General features: G+C 40.0%; 1 protein-coding gene across 4 annotated transcripts in view; it reads left to right on the top strand.

Moving 5' to 3' along the window:
* Positions 1-12,374, top strand: part of DTWD2 (DTW motif tRNA-uridine aminocarboxypropyltransferase 2) — a 251,190-nt gene that overhangs the window by 96,352 nt on the left and 142,464 nt on the right. For all 4 annotated transcript variants that reach the window (XM_089779290.1, XM_089779289.1, XM_075931968.2 and 1 more), the window contains exon 4: positions 5,956-6,145. In XM_089779290.1, the coding sequence (XP_089635416.1) occupies positions 5,956-6,145 (190 nt within the window). The remainder of the gene's footprint in view (positions 1-5,955; positions 6,146-12,374) is intronic.

Genomic DNA, 12,374 nt, shown 5'->3' on the forward strand with positions numbered 1-12,374 from the left:
TTGAAGTTAGGGATGTGAATGGGTATCTGGGTGATGCTTATTGGATGATTAGTTAACTGGTGTCCAGGAGCAGCCCCCTTGCAGCCTGCTGTGGGCAGGTGGCTGCTCCAGCAGAGCCAGGAGCTGGCAGCAGCTCCACCCTTGGGGCTGGGACTGGGATCCTTCTGCCACCAGCAGCAGCAGCCATGATCCTGCTTAGTCAGTTAACCGATTAAATGTTAGGTTAACCTAATGTTTAACCAGTTAATGGATTAATGGGGATTTTACATCCCTAGAAGCATTCTGTGTCTCTCTTTTAATTAGCATCAAATCAGTAGTTGTTTTTTTCCTATATAAGCCCTTGAGGGATCAATATTTGTTACCTCTTCACACTGATGCTGTTTTATTTTGTATGTTCATTCTTGTCCTCTTTTCAGCACCCTGGTACTATGACACCTTTACTTCAGTAAATGGCAATGCAACCAATACTCCCTATCATTCCTGTCAGTCATGATATCTACAAAAACCTTGAGTGGTTAGACAGCTGGAATGCAATGACCATTGCTTATCACATTGTCCCTAATAGTCTCATTGTTACATAACAGCTTGTATGAGAATTACCTTTTAATGTCATAAATTGGCTTCAGTGATCTGATCCTGTAACAAGTTAAAAGGCCATTTCTATTTTGTGTGGAGTAGCTCAGTTGACCTGTAAACCTTTTAGTAATGCATGAAAATTCTGCAATAATAAGCACCTTGATGCAATTTTCTTAACTTGATCTTTTTGTATTGGTTTTCTTTCCAGGTTTTAGTTTTTCTTCTAAAATGCAGAAATGTGCCTGATTATGGCTCCTAGGCACTTCAGTAATAGAAATAATAATAATAATAATAAAAAAAACTTGTACGTGTATAATTTGAATTATCATGTTCACAAATGAAATTGGTCATACCATCTGTGTATATAGTTTGTGCACATAATGAATTTTTCTAGGAATTATGTTAGTTATCAGAAAGTATACATGCAAGTTATTCAGTTGTAAATGAAGTAAAGTCACTTTTTGATAATACATCCACGTATAACTAAATCACAGTGTCCTTTTGGGAGATTGCATATGGAATCCTCCGCACTAGAAATATTCCAGAATAATGTGACTGGAAGATTATGAAGGTGTAGTTACAGTACTGAGTGGGTTCAGTGCAGACAAGAATTGAAATGGGGACACGATAAGCACATTGGCGACATCAGTAAAAATTGAACAAGAAAAAGTCATGAGGAAAATTTAGGTTATTTTCAGTACCCAGAAGAGTGCTATGCTTTGCACAATGATTATTAGAAGCCCCACCCAGAAGATATGATAATGTAAATTTATGGATGAAACAATAAAAATAACACATACTGGTAATAACCAAAAAAAGGGAAAAGGAGAAAGATATGACAAGAGCTGCAATAATAGTTATGATAATAATTACATGGATCAGAAAAATCACATGGTTACACAGTAAAGCTCCAATTCAGGAAAGTATTTAAGCATATTCTTTTTTTAAATAGTGGCCGAAGACAGTTTACAGTTTTGGACATAAGTTTTAGCAAAGATAGACCTGATGACCATGAAGAACTGTACCCAGTTGTCACATTTTAGCCTTCAAACATTTTGCGGCTGTAGCTCAGTGTATCATGTTTGAAACTGATATGGGTTGTGGAAGGAAAAATACACTTAAAGGAAACAACAAAGAGCTATGGTTTTATCAGATATGTTTAGTTTAAAATAGGCTCTAGTATAAATAGTCATCTCTTGCCATGTCTAGTGCCTTATTTAATAATCATTGTAAATTCTTTGACCAAGCACTAGTTTTATTATTAATTGAGGAAAGTGCTAACCAGACCAATATAGTGCTTTTGGTTATGAATAAAACACCAGAATTTTAGAATTAATTTTCTCTTTTAGAATGTTAATAAAGATTGTGCAAACATTTTTAACACAATACATGCTGTTTGCTCAGCTCAATAGGAAATTCTTGTGTTACTTGGTGCAGGAGACTATCTTAAAGAATGGGGACGGGAGAACATATACAGTAAATTGATTTGTTTTCAAAAATAAGTCAGGAGGACAATACGTGCATACATGTCCAAAATTATCACAAGTTTCAAAATCAGTACAATAAATTACTTACAGTCAAAATACCAGCTCTCTTTCAGGTCAGTTGTTAAATCCAGTACATCAAAAATGCATTAGATGGTTTGGGAAACCCATTACAACGTTAGTATCCTTAGAAAGTTTAGTGCAACTTACTTCTATCATTTATATAAAACATCTTCACTAATTATTTGCTTGAACTGTGAGCTTTTCTCCTGGTTGCTCCCAAACAAAAATAGTTTTCATTTGTCCTATATTTATTGTAAACGAAGTTGCTTGTTCCCAATATAATGTACCACCTGGGTTCTAAGTTACATGACTCTTTCACACTGTGCCCGTCCTATCCCATTAGGGGCCCTTCACAGGAATATTTCCCTACTACATTCATACGGATAATTAATATGATTCACCCTTGAGCTGCTTGGACTCTTTAGCAATTGCTTAATCTTTTTATGCCTACCACTGGCTCGGCTTTCACAGATTCCAATTCTATTTTATATTTAAAACTAACATGTACCTATCGTCCATAATCAGTTTATCAGTTCTTATATCCGTTAGCATTTCTGAAATGCCTATTGCAATGGTATCCAGTTGTACACAGATAAGATAATGAGGACTGCCCTAAAGGCAATGTTTTCTTTGTTTAAACATGGTCTGCTACTTTGTTCTTCCTCCTCCTCCTCCTTTCCTCTCCCTTTCTTATGTTTTGATGGAGTGTTTGGCGAATACCAAACCAGGTGATACTGGTGTAAAGCCCTTCATAAGAGTCTAGTGTAATCTGAGAGTGGACTAATCTAAGCTAACTGAAGGTGTTTTTCTACTGTTTTATTTAAATAGGTGTAGAAAACTATAGGCAAACCCTCAATCTTCAAGTAAAGTTTGTAAGCTAAAAAATAACATTGCAAGATTTTCTCTTGTGTTCACTCTAAGGCTGTGAATGTCTCAGTTAGTGTAAAGCAGTGGTTCTCAAACTTTTATATATACACTGGAAAAAAGGAAGCTAATATATTGACATACATGCAAGAATATATATTAAAGTTAAGGCTACGTGGTAGTTGATGGAGCCATGAGCGTTAAAAATGTTTTGTGGAAGGAAGGTAATGTTAGTTAACTGTTGATAAATTTTATATTTTTGAAGATAGAGAAACAGAAATATGGTTATTGGCCTCCACAATTTACTTGCTTTTCCACACGTGAAGAAAACATTGTAAGTAGAATAGAGCAACCCTAACTAATATTAAATGAGAAAGTTATAAAACAGCAAATGGTCTGTTAGTACTTTATAGACTAACAAAACTTGCAGATGGTCTCGTGAGTTTTCGTGGACACAGCCCACTTCTTCAGACTAACTCGGCTTCCCACTTGAAGCTTCCTAATATTAAATGAATTTGTCTAGTTTTTAAACTGTTGAAATTGAAGATGAAAAATTGCAAGCAAATAATATACTGTTTTACAAAGGATGTCAATGCAGTGAATACAGCAATTGTAGTGCAGGGTCAATGTGGGAAATGCTGATATTAGCTTACAAGAAGCCTTTGCAACTTGACAAATCTTGTCTTGTCTAAAGACATTAAATACAACTTAGTGAAGAACTTTGATACTAGGGCTGTCAATTGACATGTGTTAATGCCTGCGATTAACGCAATCCAGGGTTAACGCGTTACATTTTTTAACATGTTAATCACAGGCATTAATGCTGTGCTGCCCCTTTGAAGTGCCGCTGTGGCGCCTCAAAGGGCAGTGCAATGCGGAGCTTGGGATCAGCTGGGGACTCCCCAGCTGACTCTAAGCTTCACTGCCTCTTGGAAACTCACAGAGGCAGTGTTTCAAAAGGGCAGCCGCCTCACAGCTGTGTGACGGCTGCCCCTTAGAAATGCTGCCTCCGTGCCTTTTAAAGGGACAGTGGAGCCTGGGGTCAGCTGGAGGCTCTGCGCGGCATTTCCCCAGAACCTGGGGTCAGCTGGGGACTTCCCTGCTGACCCTGGGTTCCACTGCTGCGCAGACCCCAGGATCAGCTGGGCAGTCCCCAGCTGACCCTGGACTCCAGAGGCGGCATTTTAAAGGGGCAGCCGTGGAGCCCGGGGTCAGCTGGGAACTCCCAGCTGATCCTGGGCTCCCCGTAGCAGCGGAACCAAAGTCAGCTGGGGACTGCCCAGCTGACCCTGGGTTCTGGGGAAATGCTATGCAAAGCCCAGGATCAGTTGGGGAGTTACCAGCTGACCCCGGGCTCCTTAGCTGCCCCTTTGAAATGCCGCCTTGGGGTTTGAAAGCAGCAATGCTGCACAACTGTGAAGTACTGCCACTTTGAAGTACCCCCTCCCTTTGCTGCCACTAATGGCATTATATAAGTAATAATTAACTTGCAAATTCCATGTTTTATTTATGGAACTGGCACTTAGAAAAATAATCTTTATACATTGAAATAGACCAACTTTGATGTGGAGTTCCTATAACCATTTTTCATTGTCAACAGTTGATCCAATCTAATCATGTATACGCATAAGAGATCTAATCACGTGCCTGAGGAATCTGCTTATGGCTGACAAGCCCAATTCAAGAGCAAAGCAGTTTGTTTAAATTTCTCTGATCGACGTGTTTTCTGAGTTAGAGTTCAAGATCATACTATGCTGCTTGCTTCTTTCTTGCTTTGCTTTTATCATCTGGATCCTCACTTTGTTTCCATCCTTACTTTGCTTCCATCTTCTTCACATTGAGCTGCAACCAGTACAGATATTCTCTCAAAGTTAGGTAGGATTCTGTGTGTTCCTTCTAGCTTTCTACATTGATGTTGAACAAGTCACTGGAACCACTAAGACAGTAAACAGAATCTCTCAGTGCCTTTTCAGAAAACAACTGAACCAAGAGTCAAAGTTCAAATATAACTTTCAAGTTTCCTGATGTTTTAGTTCTTAGCCATGGAATTTTAATGATGCATTATTATTATTACTATTAAATATGCATTTAAATTGGATTTTTGTTTCTGGAAACATTTTGAACTCTTACTTACATAATGGAAAATATTTTCTGTATTAAGTATTCAGCCTCAATCAGATGAAAGCATTTATATTCCTTTACTTTTTATTTTTGCTGAAACAATTTTGTATATATGTTTTTTAATTATTTGTAAAAGCCTAATAAGACTTTTAAATTTATAATAAATAATTCAAAACATTCAATGATGTCTGCATAACTGTGAACTTTCCCTAAAGCAAATAAACTGAATTTAGCTCTATATCCAATAAAAAATATATGCTGTCAAACGGGAGATCAAAGCTCTGTTCCTGGTCCTTGTGTCCTGCTCACTGGGCTGGCAAGAGCTGTGACGATTGCAGAGTCAATATCTTTTGACCATTATTTTCAAGTGCCTATTAAGGTATCAGGATATTTCCTTAAGGTATTTCCTGTCTCTGTTTGTTGGTGCCCAACTTAAATGCCAAACCACTCTGTTGTTGTTGTTGTTGTTTTTTAAATGCTAAGTACTTAAGTTCCATTAACTTTGATTAGAGTTGTGGGTGATTCACTTCTAGCGCCTCATTTGCAGAGAACTCTCAAGTTGGACACCCAAAATTAATAGCCATTTCTGAAAATTTAGCTCTTAGGCCTTTTGAGAGATTGTGGTAAAGTAGCTCTTCTTAGTACTCTACAGATTCCTCTACCTAAAGTCCAGGATTGAAGGCTACAGAAAGGAGAATAATGGGTTGGATAGTTGTAGTTGGGAGAAGATGAATTTGCAAAGTCAGTAAATTGGCAGAGCCATGGGGATGACGCATGACACACATTACATATATTTTCCATTTCAGAAAAACAAATAAAAACATTCTCTCTTTGTTCATGGTTGTAGGTATCCTGAATTAGCAGCTGTGTGCAGAAATTCTAATACTTTAATTCTGTATCCTGGAGCCGAAGCAGCTAATTTGGAAGAAGTGGCCTTGATCCTACCAACTCCATCCACAATCATCATAATTGATGGAACATGGAGTCAAGCGAAAGATATATTCTACAAAAACTCTCTTTTCCGCTTTCCTAAACAGGTAAGATATAATGCTTTGATTTGAAAGTGTAATGTATAACTTTCTTTTTCATTGGAAGTGTTTTGAACTAGAACTGGTCAAAATTAGCACTTCATCGCGTATACAATTTGTACGTTTCAAATTTTGTTGGTTCCATTCGGAACAAAATGTCAAAATACTGACATTGTTCACCGAACACAAAATTTAAAAATTTTGCATTTTGAAATGTCAGAACTTTCATGTTGACATTGCTACATTGAAATATTTCATTTTGCTTTGTTGAACAGACTCAAAACATTTAATTTCAGTTTGGGTCCGCACTAATCCACATCCACCTGAGCTGAATCATTCTCTCATGGCTGCTATTGTTTGGGTGCTACTTACTCCCATTCTTTTTGTGGGCTGAGTTCTCCAGCCAGAGTTCTTGTCTCCTGATGCACAGTGATCACATGAATCCCATGATTTACCACACTGATTCAGTTAGAAGAGAAATTGTTGTGCATCGTGGGAAATGTGGTAGTCCTACCAGGAAGATTGGTCCACACAAGGGAGAATACAGTTATGAGATATTTGAACTGCAGCTCCTATGAGGCATTGTGACAGCTCTGGCAAACACATACAATGTCAAGTTGACCCTTGCCCCCCAAAAATTAGTTTGGCATGAAAAATGGAAATATTTACTGTTTGACTTGAACTGAACTGAAATCAAAAAACAAAAAACGCGCCAAACATTGCAAACTATCCTTAGCTTAACCCTCAGACTTATACAAGGCTGCTGCTGGTAATAAAATGTTCGCAATGGTGAAATCGATTTTCAGGTAAATATATGAAGCTGAGTAAAAGTAGGATGTTGTGGGCCCTACTGTGCAAATTCTCAACCCTTCTCTTTGTGTCTGAGGGGAAGCTTGTAGAAATCCAGAATAGTTGTCAAATCACAGCTACCATGTATGGAGGGGGCTTTTGATTAAATCTATTAAAAACATTATGATTTCTCCAACTATTACCATTAAGAATGATACATTTTCTCTGTCCAAATACTCTAAATTGTATAATGTTTGAATATAGCACTAATAGTGATAATAAAATTAACTAATGTAGGTTCTAGTCTTGCCCTGAGAACTGTGTGAGCACAGACCTGAAATAAATTTGTGTAAGGAAGTGGTACTGTGTAGGGTGTATACATGTGATTCTCAGTGCAAGATGGAAGACTTAATTTATTGTTGTTAGATGATTAAGCACTGTGTTTTTGGCATTTCTTCTATCCTTTGTATAATAAGTTTCAGTCTAACACAAGGGGCTTGTTATACACAACATACAATGTTACCAAATTTGCCCAATACTCTGGGGTATGCTCATTTATTAGGGTTACTTTTATGGGACTGGGGGGAGGTTAACAATTCTATCAGTCTACTGCTTGTGCTTACTTGGGCTCTCATATGGAGCTGAATTCTCCCTGCTGCCAATTCCCCCTCCCACTGGAACTCTCCTGCAGGAACTAGGTTCCTCAGGATGGGGTTCTTCCCACCTTAGCAACACACACAGACACTTACACCCACTAACAGAGCACCTCTGAGAGGACTGGGTAATCAGCACTCACAAGCTGACTCTGAATATGTCTCTGGGTTCAGCAGGCTGGGTTTAACAGCAATGCCATACTGCACCCTCATGAGCCTTTGGACTCAGTGAGCTGGATTAAACAGCACTTTAAGCTGCCACCCTCATAAGCCCCTAGATTCATCACCCCCTATCCCTACTTTCACACCACAATCATTCATTGGTAAACCACACGATGAGCAAACCCCACAGGATTTTGGGCACTACAGGGATCTTTAGCTTGGGTACAAGAAGCGTTGTTGTAGAGCGAATGGGGAAGCCAACACAACACCCTTTGGGGAAGAGTGAACGAAAGAGAAAGAAAGAGAGAGAAGCAACCAGCATAACAATAGAAGTTATTTATTTCTGGGTAGTGATAGGAAGCCAAACACACGTAACAGCTACAATATTAAATCTAAATTGAAACTGATTATAAATGTTAGGGCTAGCTAACCATATAACAGTTTATATAGGGCAGAGTCAGGAGACTATGCTTGGGGTGGGATATGGGCGAGGGGAGGGGAGGAGGAGGAGACAGACAGACCTCACCACTCTGTGGAGCTTGCACTGATCGGGGTTCCCAGATGGTGATGGTAGCCGGGGGTCCAGAGGGCAGGAGACGAGCAGAGCAGAGTCCCTAGCACGATCAGACAGGAGATGAAGAAGTCTCAATAGAACTGATTCAGTTTTAAATCCAGGTATCAGAACAGTTTTTCTTGGGCAAGGGTAGGAGTTTTTTTATAGGAATAGGACAATAGTTTGAAGAGAACACTGGATTTGTTTCTGGGTAAACAGGCGAGACAATAAAGACTGATTCCACCTGGCTGTGGGGGGTGATCCTTGAAGGAGCTCACAGTGGAACTAGGCACTTTCAGTATTTTGGATGTCAATAGGATCCATTACTAGAATTGGTCTGATAATGACTAATTTGGTTGTGAGCAGGTCTGGGTTCATTAGCATCTGGAGCAGAGATTTCACAGGCAGTGCTTCTCTGCTTTCAGTATCCCATAGTTCAGTATGGTTCCTGCTTTGAAAGAGCTGGTCTCCATTCTGTATGCTAATGAGATGTCCCTCAGTTCTGTCTTTCAAGCAGATGAGGCTGGGGTGTATCCTTAATTCTATCATCCTTGTCTGAAGCAGTTTAGATGTGTCTTCCCGGGCCTTTTCATTGCTTTGTCTTTGATTCTAGCAAAGGCCTGGGGGTGGGAAATTGTTTTGCATGAGCATCACTCCCTGGCTCCCCAAGAGCACAGGGGCTGGTAGGTAACAATAATCCTGTATTCTTTTCTTTTAAATATGTCTTGTGTGAATTAATCAGTTTAGTTGTGGATTTAACAAAGTGACGCTTTGATCTACAAGTTATGCTTCACCCACAACCAGCTGTATTTTATCCTAAGCCCAGAGCCTATGAGGTTTTTAAAAGTAATCTCCCATAAATACTTTAAAAGTTTATAAATAGCCATAAGCAATATTTTGGGGGGTAGAAATAAATATAAAACTTGAAACTTTAATGCAGTCGTCTCTCAAGTAGTTTATGGTTCCTATTAAATTATGCAGAAAGTGGATACTTTTAAATAAATCAGACCTACAATAAGATATGGATGTTTCACTCTTACATATGCAAAGAGCAAGAGATAAGTGTTGTTGTCAAATCCAGGTATGATTGGTCTTCTATATTGATTTGGTATGTGGACTATCTCAGACCAGTTCAAATAGGAGGTACTGGAAATAGCTCCTTCTTGGACAGCCATATGGGGCATCCATGATTGGATATGCAGTAAGAAAAGAACACCACATCAGATTATGCCTCTCTAGCTTGTACAGAATTGAGGCTCAGCTATTTCAGTAGAACACTCTCTCCCTCCTCCCCCCCAGCATCTCCACCTGGACCCTGCTGAAGTTCCTTCATGTGGTCTGATTTATAATATAGAACTTGGTTTGTGGAAAAGACTTGGATAGATAGGTGATGGGAGGAATAGATGCTTAAGGCAGAAAAGGTAAAACAGTGCAGTGCTTTCTTTTTGGTGTAGCTGTTGCAGTCCCTGGAAACCTTGGTAGTGAGGCTGCAATTAACCTGCACCGATTTAACATGGGCTAGACCGGATGTACTGGTTTCTGGCCTCTAATATATCCCCCAGAATATTCTAGATTTGGTGGTGATGTCCGTTCACCCAGAAGCAATCCCAATACCACATAATAAATTCATGACAGGGGCTGTTGTTATCTTTTCTGACAGTTTCCTGGTAGAGTAATTCTTGAAGCCGTTCATGGTCAGGGATTTCCTGGTAGCACAGCTCCATTGGAGCCAGGGGCACAGTGAGGCACAGAGCTTCTGTGGAAGAAGAGGACTTTTAGCATCTTTTTGATGCCCCATCATGAATCTGTGAGGCTTGGAAGCTGCTTCCAGCGGCTCTTTCCATAACTAGTGGGTAAACATCATTGTCTTTCTGCCCCTTTGCTAAAAGAATAATGTGATGAAAACTTCACAAAGAGAACCTTAAACCATTTCCCCCCTGAATTCTTCTCTGTGCGTTTTCTGCTATGGTCTTTTACAGCACTAGAAAACTTAATTTCATATTTGTTGTTTTATTTTAAATCCACTATTTTTAGTTGCCATTTTGTTTAATCATTTTAGTTTAAAGATTACTCTTTGTGGTGGTTGCTTGTAGAAAACTACTCCCTAGCGCGCTCAGTAAAAAATGCAGACCACAGGCAGTTCACATAATCTTGATGCTTAAAGCATTTGCGGCCTTAAGCTTTTAATTCCAACAGAAAGATTTTTAATTTCAGGGCAGACAAGAATTGTGTTCTGTTATGAGGCAAGTGTGAAGAAGAAGAAACCAGCCCTTTTGCAGGAAAATAGAGTAAGGAGGTCTTTAACTGAACTACACTAAAAATAGGACTTAAATAGGGCTGTAAACTCCTGCGATTAATGCAGGGCAGAATTAACACGTTAAAAAAAATAACACATGTTAATCGCAGAGGGCGGTAAACCAGCATGAGCTGATTGGGAGACTGTCTCTGGTAAGGTGCAATAATGTAAAACGCTACCAGAGGGCACACAGAAAAAAGAAGCAGCGAGAAAGGAAAAATCCCTGAAGACGTGTCAACTCCAATGGAGAAGTAAATAAGAAGTAAAGATCTTGACACCTATCCTGCTCCCCTCCCAGGGGACCATATTTTTTAAAATAAAACAGCCTGGAGGTGCTTGCCCAAGCCATCTACCCTGCCCCAGCAGGGCTCACCCAAGCCACCCTCCCTTTGCTCCTGGGGCTGGGACTGACCCTGCCCCCACATCTGATTCTGCTGAATCCCCCCTCCCGAACTCTGCATTGCCCATGGTGGGGTCTATCCCCCAAGCCTAGGGGCTGACTCCTTCCCTGAACTTAGGGGCTGACTCCCACCCCTGAGCCTTGTGCTACCTACAGTTGGGGGCAGAGTTTACCACCCTTCAGCCCTGTGCCTCCTGCAGCTGGGGCTGAGCTAAAACAGGATTCTTTTGAATAGGATGCAAACATGTTGGCTACGTCTAGACTGGCATGATTTTCCAGAAATGCTTTTAACGGAAAAGTTTTCTGTTACAAGCATTTTCGGAACAGTTTGTCTAGATTGGCACGGACGCTTTTCTGCAAAAGCACTTTTTGCGGAAAAGCATCCGTGGCCAATCTAGACGCGCTTTTGCGCAAAAAAGGCCCGATCGCCATTTTCGTGATTGGGTTTTTTTTTTGCGGAAAACAAATCTCAGCTGTCTACACTGGCCCTTTTGAGCAAAAGTTTTGCGCAAAAGGGACTTTTTCCCGAACGGGAGCAGCATAGTATTTCCACAAAAAGCACTGATTTCTTACAGTAGGAAGTCAGTGCTTTTGCTGAAATTCAAGCGGCCAGTGTAGACAGCTGGCAGTTTTTCCAGAAAAGCGGCTGATTTTCCGGCAAAACTGGCCAGTCTAGACACAGCCCCCGAGTATATAGAAGAATTTATTGAATTATTTCAAACATTGACACAGTTCTGCTGTGTTTTCATGATCTCTAGGGATTAGGGCTGTCAATTGACATACATTAACGCCTGCACTTAACCGAGGGCAGGATTAATGTGTTAATTTTTTTAACACGTTAACCACAGGTGTTAATGCTGCGCTGCCCCTTTGAAGCGCCAGATTCCAGCTGATCCTGGGGATTCCAGCTGATCCTGGGCTCCTGCGGGGCTGCTCCTTGGAAACTCCAGGGTGGCCTTTCCAAGGGGCAGCACTGCACGGAGCCAGGATTAGCTGGAATCTCCAGCTGATCGCCGGCTCTGTGTTGCGCTGTCCCTTTCAAATGCTGCTACAGAGTTTCAAAGGGACAGTGCACACAATTAATCGCCTGTTTAATCACGATTAAAGTTTTTAATCACGTGATTCATTGCAATCAAATTTGACAGCCCTACACTTAAAATGTTTGGTTTTGTACAACTAGTTTACTGAAGTTAATAAAACTGTAGAATAAAATCTGATGTACAAAATTCAAATATTTTAACACTCCTATGCACATCAAAGGCCTTTCAAAAAGACAGATATTCACACCTGTCTGCTACTGAACCATAGTGTTATGTTAATCACATTTTGGTATGTTTTAGTATTTTATGGGCCAGATTGTGATCTCAATACTTATTTTTATGAGC

Source organism: Pelodiscus sinensis, chromosome 6 (assembly GCF_052426305.1).
Source record: "Pelodiscus sinensis isolate ZL-2025 chromosome 6, ASM5242630v1, whole genome shotgun sequence".
NCBI classification, from domain to species: domain Eukaryota; kingdom Metazoa; phylum Chordata; order Testudines; family Trionychidae; genus Pelodiscus; species Pelodiscus sinensis.